This window comes from Ovis canadensis, chromosome 11 (assembly GCF_042477335.2).
Source record: "Ovis canadensis isolate MfBH-ARS-UI-01 breed Bighorn chromosome 11, ARS-UI_OviCan_v2, whole genome shotgun sequence".
Classification (NCBI taxonomy): domain Eukaryota; kingdom Metazoa; phylum Chordata; class Mammalia; order Artiodactyla; family Bovidae; genus Ovis; species Ovis canadensis.
The window spans coordinates 42,902,060-42,914,201 of NC_091255.1; the positions used below are offsets into that span (position 1 = coordinate 42,902,060).

Below are 12,142 nucleotides of genomic sequence, written 5' to 3' on the forward strand. Positions count from 1 at the left end.
CCTTCCAGAAAGATCTCCACAAACTTCCCGAAGCGGCTGGAGTTGTCGTTCCTGACGGTTTTGGCATTACCAAAGGACTCCAGGAGGGGTGTGGCCTCCAGGATCTGAGTGCCGGAGGACAACGTGGGCATTGTGGGGAGCGTGCGGAACCAGCCCAGGTTCCCCTTCGTGAGGGCGGTGGGTTCCCTGAAGGCCCCCGAGGCTGCCCAGGCCCCCCTGCCCTGCCTCCTGCTGCCCCACTGCCCCACACATGCATGTGCACACACACCCAGTACCTTTATCTTCAGGAGCCACCAGGACCGAGGAGGAGGAGAGGGACAAGAACAGAAGTGGGTCACCTACAGGGCTGACTGGCTCCCCCAGGATGTGGGGTGCCTCGAATCATAGAGGGACTGGCCAAGCCCTCCAACTCCTTGGCGGGCAGGAGAGTCGCCAGGTGAGAGCAGACCCCTTGGAGACCCAGGTGTCTGGGCTCAGGGACCAAGGTGTGGTCCCAGGCTGGGGGCCCTGAGGATGTCTATGTGCCCCAGTGTCCTGAAAGGGCCTCCTTCCTGCCCTGCCTAGCTCCCACCTGGGGTTCTCTGCATCCTGAGTGAGGTCCTGCCCCCGCCCCTCATAGCTCCCACCCCTTGGGCTGGAAGGCCTGGCACAGCCTAGCCTCGTCTCCTGTCCCCTCCCTCGCTCTGCCCAACACTACAGTCCCCTTGACTGTGCCTGCGTCAGCCGCTGGGTGTTAGAGTTCTGTTCTCCTGCAGCCCTCAGCCTTTCCCTGCGCCCCTGTCTCCTGCTGGAACATCAGCCCCACAGGCAGAAATCTGTCTGCACGTGCCTAGTGCCCAGCGTCCACACAAGACCTGGCACTTAGGAGGCCCTCTACAAACATCTGCAAGGGGGCTTCCCTAGAGGTCCAGTGGTTAGGACTCTATGCTTCTACTGAAAGGGGCACGGATTCAATCCCTGGTTGGGGAACTAAGATTCCCGTGTGCCACACATTGCAGCCAAAAAAAGAGAAAGAATCTGCTGAATGGATGAAATAGGGGTTAAAGAGTAGAGCCACCAGGGCATAGTGAATTACAGTGCCCACTTAGTAAGCAGCTACTGCATGCCAGACCCTTCGTCCCAATTACAGCATCATTAATGATCCTACGAGGTAGATGCTAGTATCAGCCATTTACAGATCAGGGAGCTGAGGCTGGGAGAGGTGTGCCGCATGCCTGGTACTCCAGGGTCAGAAAAGTGAGGACCCACAGCCGGAGCTTGGTGGTGTAGGCAGCGTTTTCTCTGGCTGCACTGTTTCCTTGGGATGAACTCTCAGGTGAAGCAGGAGGGCCCGGGGTACACAGAAGTGACACCTGCTATCCTGGCGACCGGGCCAGTTCCCTGCACTCACAGTCTAGTTCGGTCCTAGAAATATTGTCCATTACACAGAGGAGTGGACTGAGGCCCAGAGAGGTCTGGGGGCCAGCCTGGGGGTGCTCCAGGAGTCAGGATCCACCTGGGCTTGGGCCTGTACTATCCCTTAGTCTGGGTGCCCCTTGAGGGCATCTGGAGTGAGTCCTCTTCCTGGTGCCTGGCATGAGGCAGGCATGCAGCCCTGGGCCCCCTTGCAGATGTTTTGTAGAGGGCCTCCTAAGTGCCAGATCTTGTGTGGACGCTAGGCACCAGGCACATGCAGACAGACTCCTGCCTGTGGGGCTAATGTTCCAGGCACGCACCCGGGGGGTGCTCCAGGAGTCAGGATCCACCTGGGGTTGGGCCTGTACTATCCCTTAGTCTGGGTGCCCCTTGAAGGCATCTAGAGTGAGTCCTCCTCCTGGTGCCTGGCATGAGGCAGGCACGCAGCCCTTCTCAGTGTCCCAGCACCTCCTGCCTGCAGCCCGCACATTCGGGCCAGTCCTGCCTCCTTCACGACCATGAAGCTGAGGCCAGGCGGGAAGTGTGGATGGCGCCCCTGGCCCACACAGCCTCTATTTGGGCCGCTCCGGGAAGCTGGAACATAGAGCTCACGCAGGGGGGAAGAGCAGGAAGGAAATCCCAGGGAGGGCAGGCAGAAAGAGCCCCCAGTCCTCTGAGCCCTCCCTGTGCATCCCTGGGTGCTGGGCTGGGGGAGATGGACAGACCACGCAGGTGAGAGATGGATGCACCTGCCGCGTGACGCCCCGCTTCTGACTCATGGCCGCCAGGTAGCGCAGGATCAGCTTCGTGGCCTCGGTTTTTCCCGAGCCACTCTCTCCGCTGCCCAGGCAAAGAAGCAGAGTGAGCTGCCATCTGCTCACAGTGCCCTCCCCCAGGCTCCTCTGACCCCGCCATGACACAGGAGGACACAGGTAGGAGGCTGGTCCCCAGCCCCACCCCTGCTCACCTGATAATTATGCACTGGTTCTGTTTGGCATCGAGCATTTTGGCGAAGGCGAGATTTGCGATTGCAAAGAGGTGGCTGGAGAGACAGGCCAAAGGGTTCCTGGGCAGGCCTTGCCCCATGACCCCAAACCACCCAGTGGGCGGGCAGGGGGCACCTCTGCCCAGCCAAGTGGCCAGTCCTGCTCCACACCCACTCCTAGGAGAATGTTCCTGCAAGGCTCCCTGTCCAGAACTGAGCCTGCAGTTCTGCAGAACAGTGGCCTGCAGCCCAGAGGGGGCTATGGACAGGCTTGGGTAGAGGCTGTTGGGCGGCCCACCACCACCTGCCCCGACCCCCAGCTCAGACAGGGTCCCAGGAGACCCCAGGCTCTCCCCCTCTCCCAGCCCCAGAGACACTCACGGGGGGTTGTCAGCCAGGGCCCGTCCGCTGTACTGCTGCACCTGTTCTGGCCCATAAATTCCAAACATCTGGTACGGGTTCACTGACACCAGGATGCTGCCGATGTACGTCTGCTGGGCAGAGAGCGGCCTCAGTGGCTGTCCACATCCCTCCCTCCCCTACTCCTGGAGTCGGGATCCCTGTTTTGTGGGGACAGATGCCTGGCTGCCTGGACCTGGTGCCTACACCTTGGCCCCTGACAGTCTGATGGGTCATCTGCTCTGGTGGTGGAGTGTCGGGCACTGACCAGGCTGAGGCCAGAGAAGGCTGGAGTGAGCAAAGCCCCACAGCCACGATGCTGCAAGGATGGCCATGGCAGCTGCTGCCTGCTTCATTCATTCACCGGTGGGGCCACCCCCGACTGCCTCTTCTGGAACCTGGGTGTCTGGAAGCTTTAATCCACTGGACCCCTGGTGGGGGGTCACATACTTCTGGGTTCCCTGTCTCCAGGTCTCTGCTCCTGGCACCCACTATTTTCAGACTCTGTATCTAGGACTTTAGGTGCTAGTGCTCCCAGCTCTTGCATGCTATGCCTGAATAGTAGAAACTCCAGTCTGGGGTGGGCAGGAGAAATCCATGCTGTCCACTGCAGCCCCAGGAGTCAGGGGAGCCACAGCCCTCAGATCCCAGCCCAGGGAGGGGCTGGCCCCAGGCCTTACATAGATGAGGTTCCGTTCAAATCTGGTCTTGAGGTTGGCCAGCACGGTGGTCTCCTGGAGGTCTCTGCGAAGGCATGGAGAGGGGCAGTCAGGGGCCACCTTCCCCTCAAGGCAGGTTAGAGTTCAAGTCCCATCTCTGACACCAACAGTGATGCCTTGGGCAAGTTACTTAACCTCTCTGTGCCTCAGTTTTTCCATCTGTTCGATGGGCATAACAATCACTGTCCCCATGTCTCCGAGGTGGGGATACTCTCAGGTAGCAGACGTAAGGGCTGTCCTCATGGTTGAATAATGATATTGACCAGCACAGCCTTCACATCTGGGATACCTCCGCTGTGCCGGCACCCCACAACAGCCTCCCCACATCCTGCAGGTGAGAAACCACGGCAGAGAGGCTGAGTAACCACCTGGGCCCAGCCAGTAAAGGCCAGGGCTGGGGTCTGGACACAGCCCCTCCAAATTGTCAGGCTTTTGTGACACTGCCTGACCCTCGCTTTGCAGAGGAGGAAATGTTCCGGGAGGTGAGGGGGCCCTGGGCAAGAGGTGGTGCTCTGGCTGGGAGCACAGTGACCATGGCGAGCACTCACTCAAGCTGCGTCATGTCCTCCACGCCGTCCTCTTGCTGCTGCTCACGGAGCTGCGTGGATGGCAGGTTGCGGATGGAGTGCATCTGGAGGAGACACCAGCGGTCAGCCGTGCGTGCGCCCCCGGCCCCCATGGCCTGGACACGACCAGGACCCACTCGCATTTCAGGAGAGGGAACCCTGAGGCCAGGTTGGGTGGGTCCTGCGGGACCCCCGCCTCGGAACGCAACCCTTAGTCCAGGGACCCACATCCGGCCTCAGTGCTCCCACACGTTCCCAAGGGTCCTGCCCAGGAGGTCAGCACATGCCTGTAGAAGCAAGGCCTCCTGCCTCACATGCTCCTGGGGCTGACCCTCTTCTCCATGTTGATGCCCAAGTCAGCTTATGTGATGACTAGCATCCATGTCTGCTGCCTGGGGCCCTTCGAAGGACGAGGACTTTCCCATTTGACACCACATCCCATGATCAGCGCTGAGCAAACTCAGAGCCACGCACACAGACCCAGGCTCAGTACTGCCTGCCACTCAGGCTCTCTCCCAGCCTCCGCAGTCTTGCAGGGTGCCTGTGGACATGCACACCGGCCTGTGGTCCATGGATGGGGGCACACACATGCAGCATACACTCTCAACTTCCATATGACAGTTTCTCCTGTGTCCCGTGTCCCCGCATCTGGGGGTCTCAAAACAAAAGTCCCAATGCCCCCTCTGGGCGGCAGGGCCTCCTCTGTGCACATCTAGTGTGCACACTGGACCTGAGGATGCCATGTCTGCCTGGGCCATGGCACATGCAGTCATGCGCTCTCCGTGTTTGGCTGTGCTGTGCCTGAGCACTTGTCCCAGGGCTGCACGTGACCCGCGTAACTGAGAGCACACCTGGGCACCCGCCTTTCCTGCCTCTTGAAACCAGCCCGCACCCCTCCACCCCTCAGAGGTGAGGAAAGGCGACACCGGGAGGCAGCCCTCGAGCTAAGTAGGGCACAGCATGTATCACCCCAGAGGCCCTGGCCTCCCGCCCACCCACCTGCCCAGGTGCGCCAGCCACTCACATATTCCAGGGTGAGGAGGGCCCAGGCATCCTTGCCCCTCACCCCTGGGCGCCTCGTTCCCCGCTCCCGCAATGCTGCGGCCCACACGGCACGAGGCACCCGCCGCCGGGGCCAGGGTCCCCCCAGCAGCCAGGCCGCCCCAGTAGCCATGGCTGGGCCACTGGCCACCCACTCCGCCAGGCCCCGTCTGCGGAGGCTGAGAAACACACGCGGCCACTGCATGCCCCGCCCACCCCAGGTGTTCCCGGGGGAGGCTCCAGTGACTACCCCCCTCCACTGAAGGCTGCCAGCACGGAGCTCGCTTTCTGCCTCAAGCGTGGCAGCCAAGCATGGACTTGGCACCCCTCAGACAAACTGCCTGCCCCACACCCTACAGGGGCCCAGACAGACTCCTGGCTCAGCGTGAAACACTGTGTGACCCCTGGGTCTTGGTACCTGCCTGCCCTGTGCAGTAAAGAGGCTGGAAGCCTGGGTCCTAAGCCCTCACATTCAGATAGTCCAATGCCCTGCAGTCCAGGAGACTGTCCTTAAGCAGGAGCCCCCAAGAGAGCAAAGACCCCAGTTTGGCAAGAGGAAGAGCATGTATGTGAATGGGAGTGGAACAGGGTGGTAGGCAGGGTCTTTAGTTTTGTGCTCAACCAAGATCTCTGCAGGGAGCTGGGGGTGGATGTGCCATCCAGGTCAGACAAGGACGGGGCTGCTTGAAGCCCAGGATGGACAAGATCCCTTTCTCCACATGACCTGCAAGGAGTTTCCGGCATCTCTGTCCTCTGCTTGCCTGTGCCGGGCATCCAGCCCCTCATTTAATCCTCCAGAAGCTCCAAGAGGCTGTTCTTTCTAAGCTGTTCTTTCCATCTTACAGATGGGAAGACCGAGGCCCAAGCAGGCAGCTGCTCTCCAAGGTCCTGAGAATGTCTCCTGCCCTGTTTTCCAGGAAGGAACCCCAAGCCCTCCCTCTGACCTGTGCCCCCATACCTTGCTCCACAAGCCTTTGGTGCCAACCTCTTCCAAGGGGCTCCCATGGGGCAGGCCAGCAGCTCCAGGGCCCAGGCGACAGGACAGGGGGCGGGTGGGTACTTGCAGCTGGGGTTGGTGGGCCTCCACAGGCAGCCAGAGGCGGGACCAGAGCAGACTCCAGGCTCTTGGCCTGGGGATGGGCTCTGGCTCCTGGGTCAGTTGGACAGGGGGCTGCAGAGGGGCAGGACCAGCTCGCTGGAAGGAGCTCAGCTTCTGTATACGAGGCATGACCACTGCAAAACGCCCAGGACTTGCCTGGAACCGTTCACCCGCCTTGGGCAGAGGTCCTGGGGCCTCCTTGGGCGTCAAGGGGGCTGGGGCACTGGGCAGTGTCCCCCACCGGCGCCATGGTGGCCATGTGGCTCTCATCTGGTCAGAAGCAGCCAGCGGGTTGGAGAGACTGAGCCTCAGTGCTTTCTGATCTGAGGGGACATCCCTGGAGGGTGTTGGGGCTGGGGGCTCAGGCTCTGTTGGTGTCTGGGCATCCCCTGGGAAGGCCTCTTCTTCAGGCTTCTTGGGGCTGGGGCTGGCTGATTCGGTCAGCTGTCCAGGTCCTGGGTCCTGGTGTCTCCCCAGGAAAACGCGGGTTGAGTCAGAGGCTAGGTCTTCAGCCTGGAAAGCAGGGGAGGGCACTGGGCCCCCGTGCTGGAGGAAGGAGCTCGAGGGCACAGGGGGTGGCCTGGAGAAGCCACGGAGGCTTCCAGGGCCTCCGGGCCAGGGTGAGGGTGGGCGCTGGGTGGCAGGCATGTCCACATCCCAGCTCGGGGCCAGCGGGGGCACTGTCCAGGGTATTTCTGAGTCCTCGGGCTCGCCTTGGCTCTCTGGGCGCTCAGGAGCAGCAGCAGCCGCATGCCAAGACCCAGGCCCCTGCGGTAGCAGGAAGGGCTGGCGGGGCCGGGGCTTTACGGCCCTGGCGGGCGGCTCACTGAGGCGGCGCCACGTGCGCGGGAGGCGCGAGGGCAGGTTGAGCGAGCGGTGCCGCGGGCCGGAACCCAACAGAGGGGGCGGTGAAGGCGGCCGCGGGGGGCCCAGCAAAGGTGAGTGGAGTGCGCCAGAGCGTGGTGAGGCTCGGCGTGGGGATGGTGGCTCCCGCAGCGAGTGGGGACGGCGGGGTGGTGGCGAGAAGGGCGGCCGGAAGGGGATGGCGCGGATGGAGGGCTCTGGGGACAGGGGCCCCAGGGGCGAGCAGTAGCCCAAACCGGGCCGGCTCCTCAGTGAGGGTTGGGGTGAGGGTCCAGGGATGCCGAAGGCAGCCCCCCGGTGGCGAGAGCCCCTGAAGGATGGCCGGGGTCCGGGGAAGGCCAGTGGGTCTGGGAGCCCCTCAGGGATCAGGGGTGGGGCCTCTGCCAAGGCCCGCCAGCTGGCCTGGGGTGCGAGGGGCACGTGAGCCGGGGCGGCCCAGGGTGGCGGGTGCAGGCGGAGGGAGCTGTAGGGCGAGATGGCCGGGGGCAGGCCTGCGGCCAGGCCGAGCGGCGGGGCGAGGGTTGGGGTGGGCGCTGGGCCGGGGATGGGGCTGGGGCGCAGACGTGAGGTGCGCGGCGGGGTCGCAGGGCGGTGGGAGTTGTTGTTGTTGCGCGCGCGTGCTTGCGCCCTGCGCAGCACGATGGGCGTGCTGGGCCGCTCGGAGTCCATGCCTGCCAGTTTGTAGCCGAAGCGCTTGTAAGCTGCCTCCCTGACCGCCGGGCCTCGCGCCTGGGCCTTCCGGCTGCCCCTGAGCCGCGGGATGGGCTCCTTTTCCGACAGGGTGTTTTTGAGGAACCGCGCCAGCGAGGTAGCCGGGCGTGGTGTGTGGCGGCTGAAGTCAGGGCTGAAGCCCAGGCCCCGGGGGCCGCCGAAGGCCGAGAGGGCGCGCTGGAGGTGGCGCTGGCGCGACGTGAGGAAGCCCCAGAAGGGGTGGCCATAAGGGCCCGGGGGCAGCGGCGGCATTTCGTCCTCTTCCTCGTCTTCATCTGCATCCCCCAGGGGCAGAGGGATGTCCAGGGAGGGCGGCAGGGGCACCTCCAACTTCTCCTTCCCGAACAGCTTCACTTGGGGCCGCGGGAAGAGGCGGAACCTGCGGATGAGGGACAGCTTGGACCTAGCAGGCTTGTCCATGCCCTGCTGCTCGAAGAAGGCGGCACTGGGCAGGCGAAAGGAGGTGGCCGGCTGTTCGCTGCCCGCCTCCTCGGGCTCCTCCAGCTCCGCTATGTCATCCATCGGGTGGGCGTATGGGTTGTGGGGTGACAGAATGGGTGGAGGCACCCACGGGTATGCGAAGGCCGACTGCTGGGGCGGAAGATAGGGCCCTTCGGGGGGGTAGACTGCCTGGGCCCCACCGTAGGTGCCTTCCGCGAAGGGGACACCGTAGGGCTGCGCGTAGGGATCCAGGTGGGGTGCAGCATACGGAAGCTCGTAGCCCAGGTCGTAGGGTGGGTATGGCGGGTAGAGCGCCTCGGGCGGGGCATAGGTCTCCGGGTAGTAGCTGTGCGGGTGCACCTCCCCCGCGTAGGCGTCGTAGTAGCTGTAGGGAGACGCGAACACCGACGGGGGCGCGTAGGGGGGCTCGTAGTCGTCGTAGCCGTAGCGGTAGCCGAAGGTGTAGTCGGGGTGGAAGGAGCCGCTGTAGTAGTCAGGGCCGTAGTAGTCGTAGGGGTCCTCAGGCACGTACCGGTGCGCGTAGTCGTAGGGCGGCCAGGCTGGGCCATGGGGGCCATAGGCAACCTGGAGGGGCTCCTGCTCCTCCTCGTACCGGTACAGCGATTGCTGGTCGTAGTAGTCATCGCCCTCGCGGTGGTAGTCGTAGTATTCGCCCAGGTCCTGGAAGCCCTCAAGCCCGTACAGCGACCTGCGGGAGCCCGAGTGCCGGAACGGGGCCTCATCCTCAAAGGGCAGGAAGCCCACGGGCTCGCCAGACGCGTAGATGCTGTGGGCGCGCGGGAACCGGCGCAGGCGGCCCCCTGGCCGCAAGATCTCAGCGCCCGACGGGAAGGGCAGCTTGCGCGAGCCCACGCGGGAGCCCGAGCGGTCCAGCCAGGCATCTAGTGAGGCCTGCGTGCTGCCCGACTCCTCGGCCTTCTTGATGAGGAACTTCTTAGTGAGCCAGTTGATGGCCGTGGACGCTTTGCTGAGCGACTGGGCACGTGGGCGCAGGCGGCCGTAGCCCCGCCGTCCGGGGAAGCGGATCACCATGAAAGACGGCTTCTTGCCCTTCATGGCGCGCTTCTTCTTGCCGACGCGCATCTGCGTCATGAGCTTCGACGTGGATTTGAGCACCGTGCGCGCCTTCTTCTTGCGTTTGGTCTTCTGGGGGCCTTTGTGGAGGCCCCAGAAGAAGGCTGACGCGCTCCGGAACTGGCCCTTCTTGGAGATCTTGGGCGTGCGGTCTCGAAATCCCATGAACAGCCGTGACGTCCCCTTCAGGCTCCGCTTGGGCTTCTCCGGCTCCGGAGCCTTCTTCCCCTTCTTCCCTTTCTTGGCTTTCTTCTCATCCTCATCTTCCTTTGCCATGGTGGTCACCTGCTCCCTCCCAGATCGTCTGGTGTCACAAGCTCAGGACCCTGGGGACACGGGGATTTGCCGAGTGTCCTGCCTGTGGCTAGACATGCAGCCTCCTTTGACTCAGAGCAGCTGGGACCAGCCCTGTGGCCTGGGAAGGTTCAGCCAAGCTCCTTCTGGCCAGGACCAGGATTTCAAGGGGGCACATTCATAATTCATTTCCTCCAGGCTCCGCCTAGAGTTTCACCCTCCAGGCTGGTGGAAAGTGCCTGGGTGTTGTTTACTGGAAGTTAGGGAGGCCTGGGAGGCCCGTGCTGGGGCGACAACTTGGCCTTACAGTCTCCACAGGGACAACCTTGCTGACCCCAGTTGAGCCCTCCCCAAGCCTCTGCCGACCCACTCACAGAAGTGAGTGCTTGGGTCAGCTGGGCCCCAGAGATGGGGAGCCTCCTGCCCTAAACCACACAGCAAGTCTGTTCCGGGCTACAAATGGAGCCCCATCTCCTGAGCCAGAGCCAGACATTTAAAGGCCAGCAAGTAATCCTGAAGGGGAAGCTGGGACCCTCCAGGTCCTGTGTGAGGGACGGGGAGGGTGGGCAAGGCAGGTGCCCAGGACTGCTGTCAGTGTAACCAGAGCTGGCCAGCTCTCAGTAGTGTGAATAATTTATTGGGGAGAACCAGGCTGCTGGCTCAGAAGGCAGGGCAAGAAGGGGGTATCTCAGTTCCAGTGGGGCTTGATGAGGCCATTTGCCTGGCCAGGGCAAGGGGTGCAGAGGAGCAAAAGCAGAGGGTGGGTGGGGCCTGGCTCTGGCCCCAGCTCTGCCGCCAATGGGCTGTGTGGTCTCCGGAGAGCCCTCTGTCTTCTCTGGGCCTGTTTCCTCCTCTGAAATGAGTGATGACCCCACTGTCTCCTTCACACGGAGGAAACAAGATGTGATAGAGCTGCTGGGCAGGATCCCTGACCGGGGACACCATGCGTGTGACCCATGTCCCAGGCCCCTTCCTGGCCCTGCCGCTCCTCCTGGTTTCTGCCGATGCTGAGACAGCCCTGAGGTCCCTGCCCTCTCCAGGTACAGCTGATTCCTCCAGGGTGGCCGCTTAACCCAAAGCCATGTGCCCACTATCTGGCTGGTGACCAGTCCACTTAAAAAACCTGCAGTATGAGAGGCAGGGGCTAAAGCTTGTTAGATGAAGGGGGCCACGGGAGAATTTAGGGGCTGCACCTCTGGGACCCAAGGCCTGGGTATTGTCTCTCCCCTCGCCCACCACTGCCCAGGAGGACAGGTCTCCAGCTAATGTCAGGCTCTCCACTCATTGGACTTCCATTTAGTCCTCGCGCCCCACAGCCAACTCTGTGATTATCTAAAGGTTTTCCTTAGAAGACCCTGGGGCAGAGGCGCTCTAGTCCTGGGCCTACCACTTGCCGACCCTTTGGAGCCTCAGTTTGCTCAGCTATGAAATGGGGACAGAGAGGCCCTTCTCAGAGGAGAGGAGCCAAGAGGTGGGTGTGTGAGCAGATGCACCCCCATCCTCCCCTCCTCTCACTCCCTCTGCCCCCTCGCTTCCTTCTCTGCCTCTGCTTTTCCTCCCTCAAGACTCACCAAGAGCCCTTTGGTGCCCAGCAGTTCAGGGGATGGTGTGGAGGGCTAGGCCAGTGGCTGCTGGTGCCCCCAGGGAGTGGGAACCAGAGCAGCCAGGCAGCTTCTGGCGGGGGGTGTGGCACGCAGGAACTGGGCCCCCACAGGGTGGGATCTCAAGGGGGCATCCACCCCCATCACCTCCTCTGGTACTGTCTCCCCTGACCTCATTTTGGGCTGTGGCTACTGCCCACGGGAGGGGACATGGAGCAGGGGTTCACTCTAAACCCAGAGGGGCCAATACCCCACCCCCCACTGCTTCTCCCGGAGGTGGTTTCCAACTGAGACCCAGGCCACTGTTTTCCCATGAGGGTCTCACGACCGGCTGTAGGTGGGGACCATCCACTCCACTCTCCAGATGAGGAAACAGAGAGGCGAAGTGACTTGTTCAAGGTCAACCAGCTAGGGATGGTGGAATTGGGCTCCGACCCAGGTCTGGTGGTCCAGAGTCACCCTTCTTACTAGGTCACCCTTGCCTCAGGGCTCCTGGGTGCTTGGGGTAGCATGTGGCAGGGGGAAGCTCCAGACACTGGGTGCAAGCAGGGACTCAGCTGGCCTTCCAGTTCTGGGGCCGAGGGCCCAGTGCCGGTGGGAGTTGCCTAGGCCCTGTCCCTGCTCAGGGACCCCCTGGACCTCTCCCCAGCCTGGCACCAGTCCCTCAGGACAGCGAACACTGACTTGTTCATTCACTGGTTGAGAAGTGTTTGCTAGAAGCCTGTCCTGCACCAGGTGCTGTTTAAGCACTGGGGATGCAGCTAAGAAAACAGAAACCTGCCCTCGTGGAGCTGACATTCTGGGCAGGGGGACTGGCAACAAATAAGGTGAGTGAGTGAAAGATACAGGCAGTCGGATGGTGTGAGTATTGGTGTTGAAATAACGCAGGGAGGCAGCACCAAAAGGGGCCTGGGCGAGGTGCCTCAGAAATG

At 62.6% G+C, this 12,142-nt stretch overlaps 1 protein-coding gene across 1 annotated transcript in view; it reads right to left on the bottom strand.

The window, feature by feature from the left end:
* Window positions 1–9,702, bottom strand: part of MYO15A (myosin XVA) — a 46,426-nt gene extending 36,724 nt beyond the window's left edge. Inside the window, exons 1-8 of the mRNA XM_069542977.1 lie at window positions 6,064–9,702; window positions 4,047–4,129; window positions 3,460–3,523; window positions 2,762–2,871; window positions 2,363–2,437; window positions 2,145–2,235; window positions 276–281; window positions 1–104 (exon numbers count right to left, since the gene is read on the bottom strand). Coding sequence (XP_069399078.1) covers window positions 1–104; window positions 276–281; window positions 2,145–2,235; window positions 2,363–2,437; window positions 2,762–2,871; window positions 3,460–3,523; window positions 4,047–4,129; window positions 6,064–9,591 — 4,061 coding nt within the window. The 5' untranslated portion in view covers window positions 9,592–9,702. The remainder of the gene's footprint in view (window positions 105–275; window positions 282–2,144; window positions 2,236–2,362; window positions 2,438–2,761; window positions 2,872–3,459; window positions 3,524–4,046; window positions 4,130–6,063) is intronic.
* Between the last annotated feature and the right edge of the window lie 2,440 nt (window positions 9,703–12,142).